The 19,938-nt window shown below is 51.0% G+C and overlaps 1 protein-coding gene across 8 annotated transcripts in view; it reads left to right on the forward strand.

Annotated features, from left to right (window-relative positions):
* LOC115084722 overlaps positions 1-19,938 on the forward strand; it is a 664,924-nt gene that overhangs the window by 405,221 nt on the left and 239,765 nt on the right. For all 8 annotated transcript variants that reach the window (XM_029589949.1, XM_029589957.1, XM_029589951.1 and 5 more), the window contains one exon: positions 8,505-8,550. In XM_029589949.1, coding sequence (XP_029445809.1) covers positions 8,505-8,550 — 46 coding nt within the window. The remainder of the gene's footprint in view (positions 1-8,504; positions 8,551-19,938) is intronic.

Here is a 19,938-nt window from a genome sequence, read left to right on the forward strand (position 1 = left end):
AATTTTTCCACAGACCGCTTAAGCAGGGGAGCAATATTCAGATTATACAAATTACTGGGAGTACTTGGGATGATATTCCCAAGATATCAAAAAGAGCCTTCCGCCCATTGCAACGGGAAGGATCCAGGCCACTACTCCCTGAGAGTATCCGGAAAGGCCAGGGCTTCTGACTTGTCGTAATTAAGACTCAGACCCGCAAACTGGCCAAAATCCAAAAATAATTGCATTAAGGGTTGAAGGGAGCGGGGTGGGTCCGCCAGAAATATCAGAATATCATCTGCGAAAGCCGCATACTTAAACACTTCCGAATGCATCTTGATACCTCTCACCCTCGGGGTATGTAAAATAGATAAAAGAAGAGACTTCAACTGCAATAGGAACAACAGAGTTGAAAGCGGGCAGCCCTGCTGGGTACCGCGAGAGATTGAAAATTCCTCAGGCTGCGACCGGTTGGCAATAATTACCGCCTTGGGATCCTGATATAAGAGCTGCACAGTATCATAAAACAGACCCGCAAACCCCATAGCCCGTAACTCGTAGAATAGATAATCCCACTCTACCAGGTCAAATGCTTTCTCTGCATCAAAGCTGATCAAAAGATAGGGGTTTTCTCACAGGACAAGCAGGATGGTAGTCCTCACATATGGGTGACATCACAGGATGGAGCCCAATCATGGAAAACTTCTGTCAAAGTTTCCATAACTTTGGCCCCTACTGGGCATGCCCAGGATGGCACTAACCCTGCAGCCAGCAGGGGTCCCCCTTCAGTCTTCTTTTTTCCGCGCAGCTGTAGCCTCGCAGTAAAGGAGCTCTGAAGAGATTCCTGACAGGATTTTTCCTCAGAATTACTAAAAGTTAAATTGCCCCACGGGGGTCCCCCCTCTACCTTTTATAAGTACGCGGTACTTCGGTAAGTTTTTACCCGTTTCCCGTTGATTACCGTCAAGTTTAGCCTTCGCGGTCTACTGGCCGTCCACTGTACCGCGGCTAAATTTTTGCCATGGCGTCGGGGTTTCGGCTGTGCTCGGACTGTACCCGCACCATGTCTATCACAGACACCCATAAAGTCTGTGTAATCTGTTTAGGATGCGAGCACGATGTCTTGACCTGCACCAAATGTGCCCTGATGACACCGAAGGGTCACAATGCCAGAATGGAGAAGATGGAACTTCTCTTTCGTGGTCAAACCCCGACTCCGTCCATTGCATCGACATAGTCGGAACCGGCACCGTCGACTTCGCGCCAGCATCGACCACCGACCGGTGACCGACCAGCATCGACGACTTCTCGGCCATCGACACACTCTACTCCCCCTCAGGATCGAGGGGATCGAAGGGAGAAACATCGCCATTGGCATCGTAAGACTCGGACCATCGAGGGAGCGAAATCATCGACCTTGCCATCATCCGGGCCGCTGTCGAAGAAGCCCCGTCCAGGAAAGGCACCAACCATTCCTGAGACCGGGTCTCCAAGGCGACCCTCACCTGATCGGGGATCGGGAGCCGCGACTCCGCCTTTAACGGTGGACCCTCCGGCTATGCCTCTGCCTCCTTCTGCCTCCTTCTGTTCTGGAGCCAGGGCTACTTACTCCAGGTCTCCGAGAAGAACTGGTCCGGATGGTTCAGGAGGCCATCGACAAGACGATGCAACGTCTCCAGGTTCCACCGGCAAAGACTGTGGAACCGATCATCGACCTGATTCTGGCAGCGCTGGCATCGCTGCTATCCAGGATGGAAGCGCTTATGGCTGCTTTTCCACCGATGGATCCTGGGTCTCCGATGGCTCCGATGCCCTCCCCACTGACAGCATCATCGGGAGGAGAAACACCATTCTGCATTCCTCCATCCGGAGTTATGCCTCAGCTATCGATGCCTGTACGTCCCTTGCCACCGATCCAACCATCGGTGCCAATACGTTCATCGGCGCCACCGATCCATCCATCGATGCCCTTAATGCCATCGTCGGTGCCTCCGATAATTTCTCCGATTCCTTCGGAGCCTAGACCAGGACCTTCAGCTATCCAACCACCCTGTCACCCTCTACTTCCTAGAGGAAAGGGTGTTGATCCTTACGATACCTGGGGAGATGATACCTCATCAGACACTGATGACTTACCTTCACCCACTGAGAGAAGAAAGCGTTCTCCAGAGGACCTCTCATTTATAAATTTTGTGAAGGAAATGGCTGAATTGGTTCCTTTTCAATTGCAAACGGAACAGGATGATAGGCACCAGATGATGGAGTTGCTCTAATTCCTGGATGCCCCCAAGGTAATAACCTCTATTCCCGTCCACCAGGTTCTTCTTGATCTTCTCAAAAAGAACTGGAAAAATCCAGGAACAATTGCTCCAGTACACAGGAAAGCTGACACTACTTATTTAGTACTGTCAGCCCCAGGTTTTCAGAAGTCACAGCTTGATCACCACTCGGCCGTGGGAGAGTCTGCACAAAAGAGGGCAAAAAGGTCAAAACCTCACTCGTCTACCCCTCCTGGTAAGGAAAAAAAATTCCTAGACAACATTGGTCACCAAGTATTCCAAGGGGCCATGCTCATCTCCCGAATTGCTGCTTATCAACTTTATATGACCCAATATAACAGGGTCATCTTTAAGCAGATACAGGACAAAAGGTGTTCACGTCTACCCCTATCTGGATGACTGGTTAATCAGGGCTTCCACTCAGCAAGCTGCTCTGTCGTCCCTCAGTCTTAACCTTACATACTCTAATTTCGTTAGGGTTTCTAGTCAATTAAGACAAATCCTACTTAGTCCCATCTCAAACCTTATCGTTCATTGGGGCAAACTTGGACACCTTACAGGCAAAGGCTTTCCTGCTTCGACAATCAGCACTGACTCTTGTGTCTCTTGCTCACCAACTGCAATCTCAGCACACTGCGACTGCAGCCAATTTCTAGTCCTCCTGGGACACATGGCATCCTCTGTCCATGTCACACCAATCGTCCGCTTGGCTATGAGGCTCATGCACTGGACTCTGAGGTCTCAATGGACTCAAGCTATTCAGCCTCTGTTGACCATTGTCCAAGCCACTGACTCACTCCATCTGTCCCTCACCTGGTGGAAGAATCAAACCAGTCTCCTCCAGGGTTTGCCCTTCCAGGTTCCGAATCCTCAAATCATTCTCACCACCGATGCTTCCAACCTCGGGTGGGGAGCCCACGTAGCCGATCTGCAGACACAAGGCTCTTGGTCTCCAGAGGAAGCCAAACACCAAATAAATTTCCTGGAACTTCAAGCAATAAGATATGCTCTCAGGACCTTTCAGGATCGCCTGTCAAATTAGGTCATCCTAATTCAGATGGACAACCAGGTGGCCATGTGGTACATCAACAAACAGGGAGGCACAAGCTCCTTCGTCCTGTGTCAGGAAGCTGCGCAGATTTGGGCGTAAGCCCTCTCCCATTCGATGTATCTCAGGGCTACCTACTTGCCGGGAGTGGACAATATGCTGGTGGACATCCTGAGTCGCGTCTTTCAACTGAACGAGTGGTCTCTCAACCCCTCGGTAGCGATCTCCATCTTCCATCAATGGGTATATCATCAGATAGACCTCTTTGCGTCCCCTCAGAATCACAAAATGGACAACTCCCTCATTTGCAGCGAACACTCTCAGCCCAGAGATGCATTCTCCCTCTCATGGGCAACCAGTCTGCTTTATGCATTCCCTCCACTTCCTCTTCTCTCGAAGACTCTCGTGAAGTTACTTCAGGGCAAGGGAACCAAGATCCTGATAGCACCTCACTGGCCACGCCAAGTGTGGTTTCCAATACTTCAGGATCTCTCTATCCGCAGGCACATTCCCTTGGGAAAGGACCCGCTCCTGATCACTCAAAATGACGGGTGCCTACGCTATCCCAATCTTCAAGCCTTGTCCCTGATGGCATGGATGTTGAACGGTTAATCCTTCAACCACTTAACCTTTCAGATCCAGTTTCCCGTGTCTTGATTGCTTCACGAAAGCCTTCCACGAGAAAATCTTACTCTTACAAATGGAAAAGGGTCACAATATGGTGCTCTTCTCAGTCCCTTGACCCCTTTTCCTGTCCAATCCCGAAGTTTCTGGACTATCTTTGGCATTTGTCAGAATCAGGTCTAAAGACCTCTTCCATCAGAATGTATGTCAGTCCGGTAGCCGCCTTCCATAAATGTTTCGGGGATATCCCATTATCAGCGCAACCCCTTGTAACACGCTTTTTAAAAGGCTTGCTCCACATCAAGCCTCCACTGCGTCCTCCGGTCCCTTCTTGGGATCTTAATCTGGTTCTCGGTTGGCTCATGAAACCGCCTTTCGAACCTCTTCACTCTTGTGAACTTCGATATCTCACATGGAAAGTGATTTTCCTTTTGGCTATCACTTCAGCTCGCAGAGTGAGTGAATTGCAGGCTCTAGTTACCTATCAGCCGTACACGTCTGCAGGACTGGGCGGTACTCCGCACTCACCCTAAATTCTTACCTAAGGTAATCTGAGATTTTCATCTAAACCAATCCATCATACTACCTATCTTTTTTCCCAGGCCTCATGCCAACCTAGGAGAACAGGCTCTGCATACCCTTGACTGTAAACGTGATCCTAGCGTTTTACCTAGACCGTACAGCTGCCCACAGGGAAAGCACTCAATTGTTCGTCTCTTTCCACCCTAACAAGTTGAGAAAGCCTGTGGGTAAGCAGACTCTCTCCTCCTGGTTGGTGGACTACATATCCTTTTGCTATGAACAAGCGGGCATTCCATTTGAAGACCGTGTTAAAGCACACTCTGTGAGGGCCATGGCGACTTCAGTAGCACACCTACGATCGGTGCTGCTTCCTGACATTTGCAGGGCTGCCACCTGGAGTTCTCGCCACACTTTCGCAGCCCACTATTGCTTGGACAAAGCCAGAAGACAAGATTCCATCTTCGGCCAATCTGTCCTGCGTAACTTATTTCCAACATGACGTAACAACACCCTTCCGCCTGCCCGGTGGGGTTCAGGATACCCTCTACCAAATTCCACCCCAGTTGTTGTACCTGTTGCACGCCGTTGGGTACATTTGCTGCTGTTCGGACATCCTCAGCTCGGTACTCACCCATATGTGAGGGCTACCATCCTGCTTGTCCTGTGAGAAAGCAAATGTTTTTGATCAGCATTGAGCAAAGAAATCGGCCGATAGGAGGGCAAAGAAAGGGCATCCCTCCCCAGCTTGGCAATAAGGGTAACGTGGGCCGTATTGACATGAGCTGGATATGCCCCAAGGTGATTAAATCGGGAAAGGTGCGGGCCAATAATGGCCCCACCAGATCACTCAGACATTTATAGAACTCTGCAGTGAAGCCGTCTGGGCCTGGTGCTTTAAATCGTTTTGCCTGCCTAATGGCCAATTGCACCTCTTCCACCCCAGGGGACGATTTAGCTATTCTTTCTGTGCTGCAGAGAGACTAGGCAAAGTAAATCTTGCACAGAACTGGTGACATGCTGCGGGATCCCAGCCCTCTGAGGTATAGAGCGTGGAGAAAAATTGACGAACCTGAGAAAGGATCCCATTGGTGTCAGTAATAACAGTCCCCCTGGGGACTTGACGTCTTTAATATGACGGGAATGATGTGCCGTTTTAAGCATATTGTTCAGAAGCTTCCCAGACTTATTACCAAATTGATGGAGGCGAAACTGATATAGTAAAGCAGACTCTCTTTAGCCCTCTGGTGGAGCAAAGAGTTGACCGCCCCTTCAAATGTCTTATAGTTCTCCCGATCTACGGGGAGGTTCAAATGAGCCAGCCAACCTCTAACTTTCTTCAATTGGCTGCTTAAGGCAAGAAGTCTCTTATCTAGAATTTTGCGCCTTGCGCCTCATATGAGATGATATCACCTCATAAAACAACCTTTGCAGTGTACCAAAAAAGCACGGGGTTGATCGTATGCTCCTCACTAAAGCTCACTTAAGCCTTCCATTTGGATCTTAAATAATCCTGGAACTGAGGGTCATCCACTAAAAAATATGGAAATCGCCAGATACGTTTAGAAGATTGAATAGAAGAGAGCTGAAGGTCCAGCCATATGGGAGCATGATCAGATAAAAGTGTCTCCCCTATACAGGCATCACCAAGCTTTGCAAACAGGGACGCACTCACAAACAGTCTAAGCGGGACCACGTGTCATGAGCCTGTGAAAGATGCAGAAAGTCCTTTCCTGTACAGTGGAGCACTCGCCTAGCATCCACCAAATGTAGCGAACGCTCAAGCTGCAGCAGGCCCTTATTAGCTCCAGCATCTCTGGCAGTTGCTTTAGATTTGTCCAATTGCAAGTCCCTAATTGCATTGAAATCACCCCCCAGGATAATTAAATCATCCAAGTATGGAAGCAACAAACACTGGAGGTCTCGGGGAAAAACTAGGAGTATAATTTTTAGGGGCGTATACATTACATAACACCAGTGTGAGATCATGTATTTGAGTGACCAAAAGAAGGCAGCGCCCTTGGGGGTCTTCAGTCTCTTTTTTGATCTTAAAGGGCAACTGATTATTAAACAATATCGCCATGCCAGCAGATTTAGAGGAGGCTGAGGCAAAATATACGTCCCCTACCCAGCTCCTTCAGTTTCCTGTGTTCACTGTCCGTAAGATGGGTCTCTTGGAGGAAGGCGATATCAACTTGTTTCCTCTTTAAATGACTAAGAATTTTGGATTTCTTAATAGGTGAATTTATTCCGCAGACATTCCAGGATAGGAGTCTAGTGCCACCACTAGAAGCAATTTATTCGACCAAAGTGGGTCAAACCCGGCAAAATCATTTCGGTAGCGTAGGAACCCACCCAGCCAAGGCTCCCACATGTCACTGAAACACAGGTTCTGAGCACAGCAGCTTGCAGACTACACAGCATGGAATAAAAACAGAATATTGTACAAACCCAAAACAGGCCCCCAACCCTACACTTCCCCCTCAACCCCCCCCCCCCACCCTATTTGTTCCTCAGTTAACAAAGTGAAGGTCACCACCATGAACAGAGACGCTCACCCTCCCCCCCCTTCCCTTCCAGCCACATCCACAACAAGAAATTTGGCAACAAGAACAATAATAGTAAGCGCAGCATATACTGAATGCATGAGATGAGAGCTCCTCAAAATGCATTGCACCAAAACAGCAGAGTACACTGAAAAGTTTTAATAGGGCAGAGCCCCTGGGATCAGTGTCCCACGGCTCCGACAGAACTATAGGCTGCAGCAGATTAATGCTCCTCACTGTCCCGTCGGCATCTTAGGAAGGGTAAAACTGGGAGAAAACCGCGCAAAATCAAGTAGCAGCTGTACATCTGAAGTAGCAGGCAACCAGGTCGGAATTTGTGTCGAAGCCCGCCGCCAATTCCATTACCCCTGCTCGTCATTCGCCACCGATGGACTGCGCAGAGCTGAAGAAGGCGAAGAGCGCATAAAATTCCTAATGGCCTCAGCCTCGGTAAACCAGCACATGCCGTCCCTCATAGCGACCCGGAGCCGGGCTGGATAAACCAGAGTAGCACGAAACCCTGCCTCAATGAGTTGTGTGCATAGCAGAGCCATAGTGCGACTTTTGCGGCCAGATTCACCGAGAAGTCCTGAAAGACTAAGATTCTCTGGTTTTGATACTTTAAGGATTTCCCTGCTCTGGTTGCCCTCAAAATCTCACTTCAGCTCCGCGCAGTCCATCAGCGGCGAATGACGGCAGTTCCCTTTCAGCCAGTCTCCGGGAGCCCTAGGAAGCAGAGGTTGGACCTCCGCAACCTATTTTCAAGGTCCTCAAACCTCTCAGTGTGTTTTTCCAGTGTAGCTTTGATCACCGCAGTGTCATCCCAGGAGATTTGGCAGCCATCTTGGAGATCAGACACATGCTCGATCTTTGAAAAACGGGTCTAGTAGCCTGCGACCGCCACATTAAGCTCTGTGAGTTTCGCCGAGATAGTTTTTAATTCTGGGCCCAGCAACTCAGAAATCGCCGCCTTGATGTCCGTGATCGCCGCCGTTGGTGGCAGTGCAGGGGGATCCAGCGCCATATTAGGTGATGCTTCCGGAGCTTCCTTCTCCTTTTCTGGTTTTTTCAGTCTGGATGCCATCGCCCTTACCGCCAGGGGACCAGTGTCAGGGTACTCTCCGTCAAGATTCCGGATGCAAAAGACTGCGATTTAGCTGGTGGATGAGGCTGGATTATGGAGGGCTGGTGCTGCGAAGGGAAATCACGTCTTCCCCGTACATTGCATCACGTGACCTCCTACATTACAGTTTAAAAGTATAATATAAAATAGGATTTTATGTGTAAGGGACAACTTTACTATGTGTATCTTCAAGGAGTAAAACTGAATCCAGTTCACCACATCCGTTGAAATACTTGCATGGGGTTGGAGTTCAGATTTCTCTGAGGGATATTTGCTGACATTATTTACTATGGAAGTATTTGCATTTTAACTAGGTATCTGTAAGAGAAATAATTTAGATAGTTTGAATACAGTTGATTGATTTTTTTTTTTTTAATTATTTGCAGTGATAAGAATATGACACACAAAAAAAGTGGAGACCAAATAATTCAGGTGAGTGGTGGTCCATTAATGGATTATGACTCATTGTTTTTCACACACTAATTAATTCCGGATCTATTACCTAAACTTTGGGCTTGATTCACACTAAATATCTGTAGCCTCTGGAGGACAAATAGAGATAATTTTCTCAATATCAATTGTCAATTTCCACTAATTTTTAAATGTGATCTGCTTTGAAATAGCTGACTGGTTATAAAGCCAGCATAGAAATCTAAAATTATATTCAATTAAATGTTCTCTGGAACTTCAGACGCTAACACAGCATTGAAAAGATCTGCCAGTGTTGCTAGTGTAATTAGGTCCCAGCTGTTCAAACAGCTCTTTTCCTAGCGTGTAGCAGATGGACTCAAAACAAGTGGGTATAGTGTGCTCGTGCTAGCAGTTGGAGACTGATCTGACGTCAGCACGGGTACATATACCCCGCAGGAAGTGCAGCAATTCAGTAATTTCCGTCTCCAAAGCAGTTTGGAGCTACCTCACGCTCTCTGAGCGTTTTTCCAAGTTCTAACGACTAAATTCATAGAAGAAACCTACCTGAAGACGAGCCCCGCACTCCTGCGGTGATACCATTCGGTCCCTCCCCCAGTTGAGTTTCCCGAGGCGATTTCCGTGGTCCCTCGGAGGTAAGAGCCTCGGTCCGGTGGCCAACTTGTGGCAGGGATCTAGCCCCCGAGTGAGAAGGGCTCGGGCGCAGCTTAGAGGCAGCCTTGGTCCCGGCGAGGACTTGGCCCCCGAGTGACACGAGTTCGGGCGCGGCCTAGAGGCAGCGGGTGCACTTCCTCGAGTGCGGCGGTAACGGTAATCACCCTCTCCCCCCGCAGCCGGAGACCGCCCAGGTCGCAGCCGGGAAGCGCCGAAGACAAGGTAAGGCGTACATCTTTACTTGTTGGTCTCAGAGGAAGCGAGGATCAGCGGAGTCTGCCTACGTGGCAACCCGCCAAGGAGGTCGCCATCTTGCCTGCCTGCTCGCCGTCGCCCTCGGCCCTGGTTCGTCGCCGCGCTCTAGCACTCAGGCCAGACTGAGCGCACAGGCGAAGGGCGTCTAGGTTAGGCGCCCGAAAATACTTGGGCGCATATTCGATATAGGCATACGTTGCTGGGCGTATGTTGCTACGCACAGGCGCACGTTGCTAAGCGCACGTTGATAGGCAAATGTTGCTACGCGCACGTTGATAGGCGTACGTAGCTATGCGCAAGTTGATAGGCGCCCATTGCTACACGCAAGTTGATAGGCGCACGTTGCTAAGCGCATGTCGCTAAGCGCACGTTGATAGGCGTACGTAGCTACGCGCAAGTTGATAGGCGCATGTTGCTAAGCGCATGTTGATAGGCGCATGTTGATAGGCGCACACTGTTAGGCGCCCGTTGCTAGGCGCCCGTTGCTAGGCGCCCGTTGCTAGGCGCCCGTTGATAGGCGCCCGTTCATAAGCGCACGTTGATAAGCGCACATGGACAGGCACACGTGGATAAGCGCATATTGGTAGGCGCACATCTTTCGCGCATATTACAAAGCGCAGACTCCAGCTGGGAGAAGATAACAGACAAGATGGAGCATAAGAGAGCCCATGCGTCCCCAGAGCCGGCACCTCCAGAATCAGGCATAAGAGCTCTAAGCCTCTGCTCAGCATGCAACCTCAGAGCCACACAGAGCGAGGAAGCAGACTCCCTATGTGCCCAATGTGAGGAGGCCCGGGGAATTCCAGGCCAGGACCGGTCCCAGCCCAGCGCACTTGCCAGTTCCTCAGGAAACACCCCGGACCTAGCAGGCTGCGGTGAGCAACCAGGGAACCCGAGAGACCTGGTGCCCCTAAGGCCAGATCCTGCTTCACTCTCCTGGGTGGAATTATTCAAGGGGATTCATGCCTTTGTCAGAATGCAGTCTGATCCGCGAACGGATCCATACGTACCGGATGACTCGGTCCCTGGACCCTCAAGACCCAGGCACAGCCACTCGCCACCCGGAAGCCCCGCTTATGGGGATTCAGATTGCTCTGAGGAAGACGACGAGCCCCCTGAGGAGGGAGAACTTCCCTCGGGGATAGAACTATATCGGACCATTCGACGCTTCTTTCTGAAAGAGGATCTCCCAGGCCTGGTCTCTCAATGCCTGTCGGAACTGGCTATCCCGGGCCATGACACGCCAGGGGAACCTAGAATGAACCCCCTGTTAGAGGGCCTGCGCCAAACGGCTCATCATTTTCCCCTCCTACAAGCAGCACAGTAGCTAATCGATCTGGAATGGAATGCGCCAGAGGCCTCATTCAAAGAGGGTCGGGCCTTGTCTGGCATGTACCCCTTAGACCCGGCAACCAAGGAGCTGCTGGCGTGCCCCAAGGTAGACGCAATAGTTAGCGCAATTGTGAAGCGCACCACCATTCCGGTGGAGGGGGGGCGGCCCTCAAGGATGCACATGACCGGCGCAAGGACGCCATTCTGAAACAAGCCTTTGAGGTGGCAGCCATGTCCCTACGAATTGCGACTTGCTGCACCGTGGTGACGCGTTCCTGTTTATCACAGGCTAGGAACAACACCCCGGGAGAAGAGATGGAATCAGCTCTCTCGTTCCTCACTGACGCAGCCTCTTACCTAGTCCGTACAGCAGCCAAGGGAGTGTCATCCTCAGTGGCCGCCAGGAGGCAGCTCTGGCTACGTAATTGGTCGGCCGACTCCTCCTCCAAAACACGTCTCATAAGAATGCCCTTTAAGGGATCCCTCCTGTTCGGCAGCGACCTCGAGAAACTGGCTAATAAATGGGGCGCCTCTCCATTACCCCATCTACCAGAAGACAGGTCAAGGAGGAGCCAGCGCCCTTTTCCTAGGCCATCCAGAGGTAGAAACTCTCAGCGTTTCAACCCTTACAGGGCTCGCTACCAAGCACCTCGTTCTCAGGCCAGGAACCAGTCCTTTCGGACTAAGCACAACAAGAGGACAACCGGCTCGGGTTCCGGTCCCGGCCGGTTGTCCTCTTGTTGTGCTTAGTCCGAAAGGACTGGTTCCTGGCCTGAGAACGAGGTGCTTGGTAGCGACACGCCATTAGTCATTGTGGGGTGCGGCCGGGACCGGGTTCCGGTCCCGGCCGCACCCCACAATGACAATCAGCCTGCCCCCTATGGCTGCTACCCCCATCCGGGGGTAGCAGCCATAGGGGGCAGGCTAACCCTCTTCTACCGCAGGTGGGTCGAGATTACCTCGGACCAGTGGGTCCTCGCCATCATCCGAGAAGGGTATTACCTGGACTTTCTTCGGCTCCCGCCGGACAAGTTTGTGGAATCTCCTTGTTCACCCCTCAAGAGGGCGGCACTAGAAGTCACCTTGCGGAGGCTCCTGTCCCTAAAAGCCATAATCCCAGTGCCTGCATGGGAGATGAATTCTGGGCATTATTCTATTTATTTCATAGTACCCAAGAAGGAGAGCACTTTCAAGCCCGTCCTGGACCTCAAATCAGTCACCCGACACCTACGGGTCCCCAGCTTTCGCATGGAAACTCTGCGGTCTGTCAAAACTGCAATACAGCCAGGGGAGTTTCTCACTTCCCTAGATCTGTCGGAAGCCTACTTGCATATCCCAATCCATCGGGATCACCAGCGCTATTTACGCTTCAAAGTCCTGAACCAACACTTCCAGTTCCGAGCTTTACCCTTTGGGTTAGCCACCGCGCCGCGGACATTTACCAAGCTCATAGTAGTAGTGGCGGCGTCCCTCAGGAAGGAAGGAATCCTTGTCCATCCCTACCTGGACGATTGGCTGATCAGGGCAAAGTCACCGGAGGAGAGCCACCAGGCAACCAACAGAGTTATAGCTCTTCTGGAAAGCCTAGGATGGGTAGTAAACTTGAACAAGAGTTCCCTACAGCCTTCTCAGTCGCTGGAATACCTAGGAGTCCGATTCGACACCCAGGAAGACAAGGTCAGTCTGACCTCCAAGAGGAGATCAAAGCTCCGGAATCTTCTTCAGGCCCTGCTGAGTGCAACCCGGCCCACAGCTTGGGATTACCTACAGGTCCTCGGCCTTATGGCATCCACTCTGGAGGTGATACCATGGGCGCGGGCTCATATGAGACCATTACAACGCGCCCTCCTATCTCGGTGGAGCCCACTATCACAGAACTACACCGCACACCTACCTCTACCAGCCAGAGTGCGGAATCAGCTACGGTGGTGGTTGCAGCCCGGCCACATGAGCCGGGGGTCAAGAATGTCCTCCCCAACCTGGACCCTGCTCACTACAGATGCCAGCCTGAACGGATGGGGAGCACACTGCGAAGAACTCACCGCCCAAGGGCGGTGGAACAGAGAAGAGTCGGGGTGGAACATCAACCGACTAGAGGCACAGGCAGTCAGGATAACATGCCTGCGATTTGCCCACAGACTCCGAAACAGAGCGGTCAGAGTGTTGTCGGACAACGCCACTACAGTGGCATACATCAACCGACAGGGCGGAACCAGAAGCCGACAGGTATCCCTAGAAATAGCCCCCCTGATGTCTTGGGCGGAAGCAAATCTACAGGACATCTCCGCCGTCCACATCGCCGGGAAGGACAACACCACGGCAGACTTCCTCAGCAGAGAAAGCCTAAATCCGGGGGAATGGCAGCTGTCGCCCACAGCTTTCCAGATGATTGTGGATCAGTGGGGGACGCCGGGCATGGACTTACTAGCGAACAGGTCCAACGCTCAAGTACCCAGATATTTCAGCCGCAGGCGGGATCCTCTATCCCAGGGGATCGATGCCCTGGTACAGCCATGGCCTCAGGGGATCCTGCTATATGCCTTTCCTCCATGGCCCCTGCTGGGCGCCATTATACACAAGATTCAGCGGCAGAGAGGCCTAGTTCTTCTAGTGTCCCCGGACTGGCCAAGAAGACCCTGGTACGCTGACATGAGAAGACTGCTGGCAGGGAATCCATTTCCCCTGCCTCCACACAGGGACCTGCTGCGGCAAGGTCCCATCCTCCACGAGGATCCAGCTCAATTCTCTCTTACGGTCTGGCCATTGAGAGGGCTAGACTGAAGAAAAGAGGATACTCAGGGCCGGTAATAGATACACTCCTCCGAGCACGCAAGTTCTCCACATCACTAACATATATAAGGATCTGGAGACTATTTGAAGCCTGGTGCGAAACTGACGGCACCAATCCACATGCCGCTAAGATCCCTATCATTTTGGATTTCCTGCAAGATGGACTTCAGAAGGGTCTGTCCCTCAATTCCATCAAGGTTCAAGTGGCAGCGCTATCCTGCTACGGTCCCCGGAGTGACGGCAACAGCATCGCCACACACCCAGACGTTTCACGTTTCCTGAAGTGGCCAGTGCCCCTGTGGAACCTCAACCCAGTTTTGGAATTTCTGGCGGGACTCGCCTTCAGCCCCCTTCGAGGCCTGTCCCTCCGTTTGTTAACCTTGAAAATGGTGTTCCTGCTGGCCGTATGCTCAGCACGCCGCATCTCAGAGCTACAAGCGCTGTCGTGCCGTGATCCGTTTCTCAGAATCACTCCAGAGGCTATCCACCTTCGCACGGTTCCTTCTTACCCAAAGTAGTCTCACACTTCCACCTCAACCAAATCATATCCTTGCATACCATGGAAGGTTTGAAGAAGTCGGAAGAAGGTCGAATACTACGCCATCTCGACATCGGCAGACTGCTGTCCAGATACCTGGAAATGTCAGAAGCAGTACGAAAGACGGACGACCTGTTCGTCCTTCACAGCGGGAAGAAGCAAGGGGAAGCGGCCTCACGGGCAACCATCACCCGCTGGATCAAAGAAAGTTATCAAGGCAGCCTACGTAGAAGCGGGAAAACCACCACCTCTACGGGTCAAGGCTCACTCTACCAGAGCGCAAGCGGCCTCTTGGGCAGAAACTAGGATGCTGTTGCCTGCAGAGATATGTAAAGCGGCGACGTGGTCCTCCCTCCATACCTTCTCCAGATTCTACCATCTGGACGTCCAGGCCAGGGAGGACACAGCATTTGCGAGGCAATCCTGAACGGACCTCGGGCAGTCTCCCACCCAGTCCGGGAGTAGCTTTTGTAAGTCCCACTTGTTTTGAGTCCATCTGCTACACGCTAGGAAATGTAGAGATTACTTACCTGATAATCTCATTTTCCTTAGTGTATGCAGATGGACTCAGCATCCTGCCCGGCTGCCGGCATACATGGGGATTCACCGACTCACGGTAAGCCATGTTTTCTTATGATAGGGCATCCACCCTGCTGAGTGTCGACGCCTTCTGGTTGAGAACACTGGCGGTCTCCAGCTACTATCAATCGGTCAGGGTAATCCTGTTCTTTAATCGATCGGTCAGTTACACATATATCCATAAAGCTTTTGCAAGGAAGATTACTGAATTGCTGCACTTCCTGCGGGGGTATATGTACCCGTGTTGACATCAGATCCATCTCCAACTGCTAGCACGAGCACACTATACCCACTTGTTTTGAGTCCATCTGCATACACTAAGGAAAACGAGATTATCAGGTAAGTAATCTCTACAATATCTCTTCACTATTAGTACATTAGAGAAAATTATTAATTGAGAGGAAAAGACCTCAGCATTGGAGGAAAACGCAAAGGCTGAATACTCAACCAGCAGGTGCAATCACGGGTCAACAAAAATCTCAAGCATTTTTTAAAAATCTAAAAACAAGAATAAATATATTAAATTAAAAAAATATTGAAAGAGGAATATTAAATGTAAGAGATTTTTGTTGACCTATGATTACATCTGCTGGTTGAGAACTCAGCCTTTGTGTTTTCCTCCAGTGCTGAGGACTTTTCCTCTTGATTACTAATTCTCTCTAATGTACTATTAGTGAAGAGATATAGAGCTGTTTGAATAGCTGGGATGTAATTACATTAGCAACACTGGCAGACCTTTTCAATGCTGTGTTAGCGTCTGAAGTTCCAGAGGTCATTTAATTGAATATAACCACACAGGTGATCTTTGTTGGAAATCTATTATTAAACTGATGTTTCCCTGATTTAGGTTGCGAGTTTACCAGTGTTGCTGCATTTGACAGAACTGTATTCCTTGAAGAGATTCTAGAATCTCCTTGCTTTCTGCAAGGCACTGCAGCTGGAGTGTCCCAATCAACATACAGCAGATTGAAATCCCCTAACAAAAGCACCTCCCCTTTCATAGCAATTTTGTTAATATCTTCCATTAAATCTGTATCCATTTCCTCTGTCTGTGATGCAATAGGTATAAATAGATGTTCCATTCCTTCTTTCCAGATTAACCCAAGGTACCTCTTCCTTACTTCGTAACCCCTGCAGTTCTTTTGCTTTCATAATATTTTTTATATAAAATGCCATGCCTTCTCCATCCCTCCCTCCCTTCCTTCCAACCCGGTCCTTCCTAAAGAGATTGTAACCCGGTTTAACTACATCCCAATTATGGTTTTCTGTGTACCAAGTCTCCATGACAGCCACTACTTCTAAATAAGCTTCTTCCATAACTGCCTCTGGATCCGAGACTTTATTTAGCATTAGTGTACATAGCTTTCCAGAGAGTGCCTTGTTTTCCTATTTCTAAACAATATTTTGTTTTACCTACTGTAGCTCACCAAGTAAATGGTATCTCAGATTTGAAAGCTACAAAGACCCCTCCAAGCCCCCGAATGCCTACCTGGGATTGTCCCTCAAAAACATAACCTGAAGACACTATTGAGGAAATTACTTACCTGATAATTTCGTTTTCCTTAGTGTAGACAGATGGACTCAGGACCAATGGGTATAGTGTACTCCTGTTAGCAGTTGGAGACGGATCAAATTTCAATCTGACGTCAGCCCCTAGTACATATACCCCTGCAGGAAGTGCAGCTCCTCAGTATTCTTCCTTGCAAAGCATTATGGATATATGTGGGACTGACTGATTGATTAACTTAATATGATTAACTTAGGTAACTTTGTTAGAACGTTAAAACTTGATTAACTTGAACTGGTTGGTTGACTATAGCTGGAGACCGCCAGTGTGCCCAACCGGAAAGCGTCGACACCCGGCAGGGTAGATGCCCTAGGTAAATGAAAGCATGGCTTACCCTTGAATCGTTGAAGGACCATGTATGGTGGCAGCCGAGGGTGGGCTGCTGAGTCCATCTGTCTACACTAAGGAAAACAAAATTATCAGGTAAGTAATTTCCCCATTTCCTAGCGTGTAGCAGATGGACTCAGGACCAATGGGATGTATGAAAGCTACTCCCGAACTGGGTGGGAGGCTGCCCGTGGTCCCTTAAGGATTGCTCTTGCAAATGCTGTGTCCTCCCGAGCCTGAACATCCAGACGGTAGAATCTGGAGAAGGTATGGATGGAGGACCACGTTGCCGCCCTGCAGATCTCGGCAGGTGACAGCATTCTAGTTTCTGCCCAGGAAACCGCCTGGGCTCTGGTGGAATGGGCCTTGACCTGTAGAGGTGGTGGTTTTCCCGCTTCTACGTAGGCCGCCTTGATGACTTCCTTGATCCAGCGGATGATGGCTGCCCGCGAGGCCGCTTCCCCTTGTCTCTTTCCGCTGTGAAGGACGAAAAGATGGTCCATCTTTCGTACTGGTTCCGACATTTCCAGATATCTGGATAGGAGTCTGCTGATGTCGAGATGGCGCAGACTACGGGCTTCTTCCGACCTCTTCAAGCCGTCCATCGCAGGTAGTGAGATGGTTTGGTTAAGGTGGAAGTGTGAGACCACTTTGGCAAGGAAGGAGAGAACCGTGCGTAGCTGAATGGTCCCCGGGGTGAGTCTGAGGAATGGCTCACGGCAGGACAGGGCCTGTAGCTCTGAGATGCGGCGGGCTGAGCACACGGCCAGCAAGAACACCGTCTTCAAGGTTAACAGACGGAGGGACAGGCCTCGGAGGGGTCTGAAGGCGGATTCCGCTAGGAATTCCAAGACGAGGTTGAGATTCCACAGGGGGCACTGGCCACTTTAGTGGTGGGCGAATGTGTTTGACTCCTTTCAGGAAGCGTGATACATCTGGGTGCGAGGCTATGCTGTTGCCCTCGCTCCTGGAGCCGTGGCATGACAATGCGGCCACCTGTACCTTGATGGAGTTGAGGGACAGACCCTTCTGTAGTCCATTCTGTAAGAATTCCAGGATCACCGGAACTTTAGAGGAACGTGGTTTGACATTGTGGTCTTCGCACCAGGCCTCAAAGACTCTCCAGATCCTTATGTATGTTAGAGATGCTCGGAGGAGAGTATCTATTACTGCCCCTGAGTATCCCCTCTTTCTCAGGCGGGCCCTCTCAATGGCTAGACCGTAAGAGAGAATTGAGCTGGGTCCTCGTGGAGGATGGGACCTTGTTGTAGCAGGTCTCTGTGTGGAGGCAGGGGTAGTGGATTCCCTGCCAGTAGTCTTCTCATGTCTGCGTACCAGGGTCTTCTTGGCCAGTCCGGGGCCACCAGAAGAACTAGTCCCCTGTGCCGCTGAATCTTGTGAATGATTGCGCCCAGCAAGGGCCACGGCGGAAAGGCGTATAGCAGGGTCCCCGGTGGCCAGGCCTGCACCAGGGCGTTGATCCCCTGGTACTGCGGATCCCGCCTGCGACTGAAGTATCTGGGTACTTGAGCGTTGGATCTGTTTGCTGGAAGATCCATGTCTGGAGTTCCCCACCGATTCACTATCATCTTGAAGGCTGTGGGTGACAGCTTCCATTCTCCTGGGTTTAGGCTTTCCCTGCTGAGGTGTGGTGTTGTCCTTCCCGGCGATGTGGACGGCAGAGATGTCCTGGAGATTTGCTTCCGCCCAAGCCATCAGAGGGTCTATTTCTAAGGACACTTGTTGGCTTCTGGTTCCGCCCTGCCGGTTGATGTAGGCCACTGTCGTGGCGTTGTCCGACATCACTCTGACCACTTTGTCTCGAAGTCTGTGGGCGAACCGCAAGCAGGCTAATCTGACCGCCCGTGCTTCTAGGTGGTTGATGTTCCACCCCGCCTCTTCTTCATTCCACCGCCCTTGGGCGGTTAACTCTTCGCAGTGTGCTCCCCACCCGTGGAGGCTGGCATCTGTGGTGAGCAGGGTCCAGGTTGGGGAGGATAGTCTTGATCCCCGGCTCATGTGGCTGGTCTGTAGCCACCACCTTAGCTTGGTCCGGACTCTGCCTGGTAGTGGTAGACGTACGGAGTAGTTCTGGGATCGTGGGCTCCACCGTGATAGGATTGAGCATTGCAGGGGCCTCATGTGGGCCCGCGCCCATGGCACCACTTCCAGTGTGGATGCCATTAGTCCGATGACTTGTAGGTAATCCCATGCTGTGGAACGAGGGGCGCTCAGCAAGGTCTGGAGTCGGTCCCACAGCTTTGATCTCCTCTTGGGGGGTCAGGCTAACCTTGTCTTCCTTGGTGTCGAATCGGACTCCTAGGTATTCCAGCTACTGCGAGGGCTGTAGAGAGCTCTTGTTTGTGTTGACTACCCATTGCAGGCTTTCCAGTAGGGCAATGACTGTGCTGGTTGCTTGGTGGCTTTCCTTTGGTGATTTTGCTCTGATCAGCCAATCGTCCAGGTAAAGATGAACGAGGATTCCTTCCTTCCTGAGTGTTGCCGCCATCACTACTATTACCTTGGTGAATGTCCGGGGTGCAGTGGCTAACCCGAAGGGTAGTGCCCGGAACTGGTAGTGACGATTCAGGACCTTGAAGCGTAGGTAGCGCTGGTGTTCCTGATGAATTGGGATGTGTAAGTAGGCCTCCGACAGGTCCAGGGATGTGAGGAACTCTCCTGGCTGTATTGCACGTATGACCGATCGTAGGGTTTCCATGCGGAAGCGTGGGATCCTTAGGTGTTGGTTGACCGACTTGAGGTCCAGGATGGGCCTGAATGTACCCTCTTTCTTGGGTACGATGAAGTAAATGGAGTAATATCCAGTATTTGTTTCCCGAGTAGGTACTGGGGTTATGGCCTCGAGGTCCAGAAGTCTGGTCAGTGTAGCTTCCACTGCCGCCCTCTTGCTGTGGTCGTGGCAGGGAGATTCCACGAACTTGTCCGAAGGGGTTCGAAGGAAGTCCAGGTAGTACCCTTCTCAGATGATGGCTAGGACCCACTTGTCCGAAGTTATCTCGACCCATCTGCGGTAGAATAGGGTTTGCCTGCCCCCTATGGCTTCTTCCCTTGGATGGGTCGGCTGAATCTCATTGTGGGGTGCGGCTGGGGCCTGGACAACAGCTGGTTCCCCTCTTGCTGTGTTTGTTCCGAAAGGACTGGTTCCTGCCCGTAGGGCGGGGCGCTTGATAGTTGTTCTTGTAAGAGTTGAAGCGGTGTGAGCTTCTGCCTCTGGTGGACCTGGGAAAGGGGCGCTGGATTCTCTTCGCCTTGTCTTCCGGCAGACAAGGTAATGGGGAGTCGCCCCATTTGTTAGCCAGTTTTTCTAGTTCACTGCCAGACAGGAGGG

Source organism: Rhinatrema bivittatum, chromosome 2 (genome assembly GCF_901001135.1).
Source record: "Rhinatrema bivittatum chromosome 2, aRhiBiv1.1, whole genome shotgun sequence".
Classification (NCBI taxonomy): Eukaryota; Metazoa; Chordata; class Amphibia; order Gymnophiona; family Rhinatrematidae; genus Rhinatrema; species Rhinatrema bivittatum.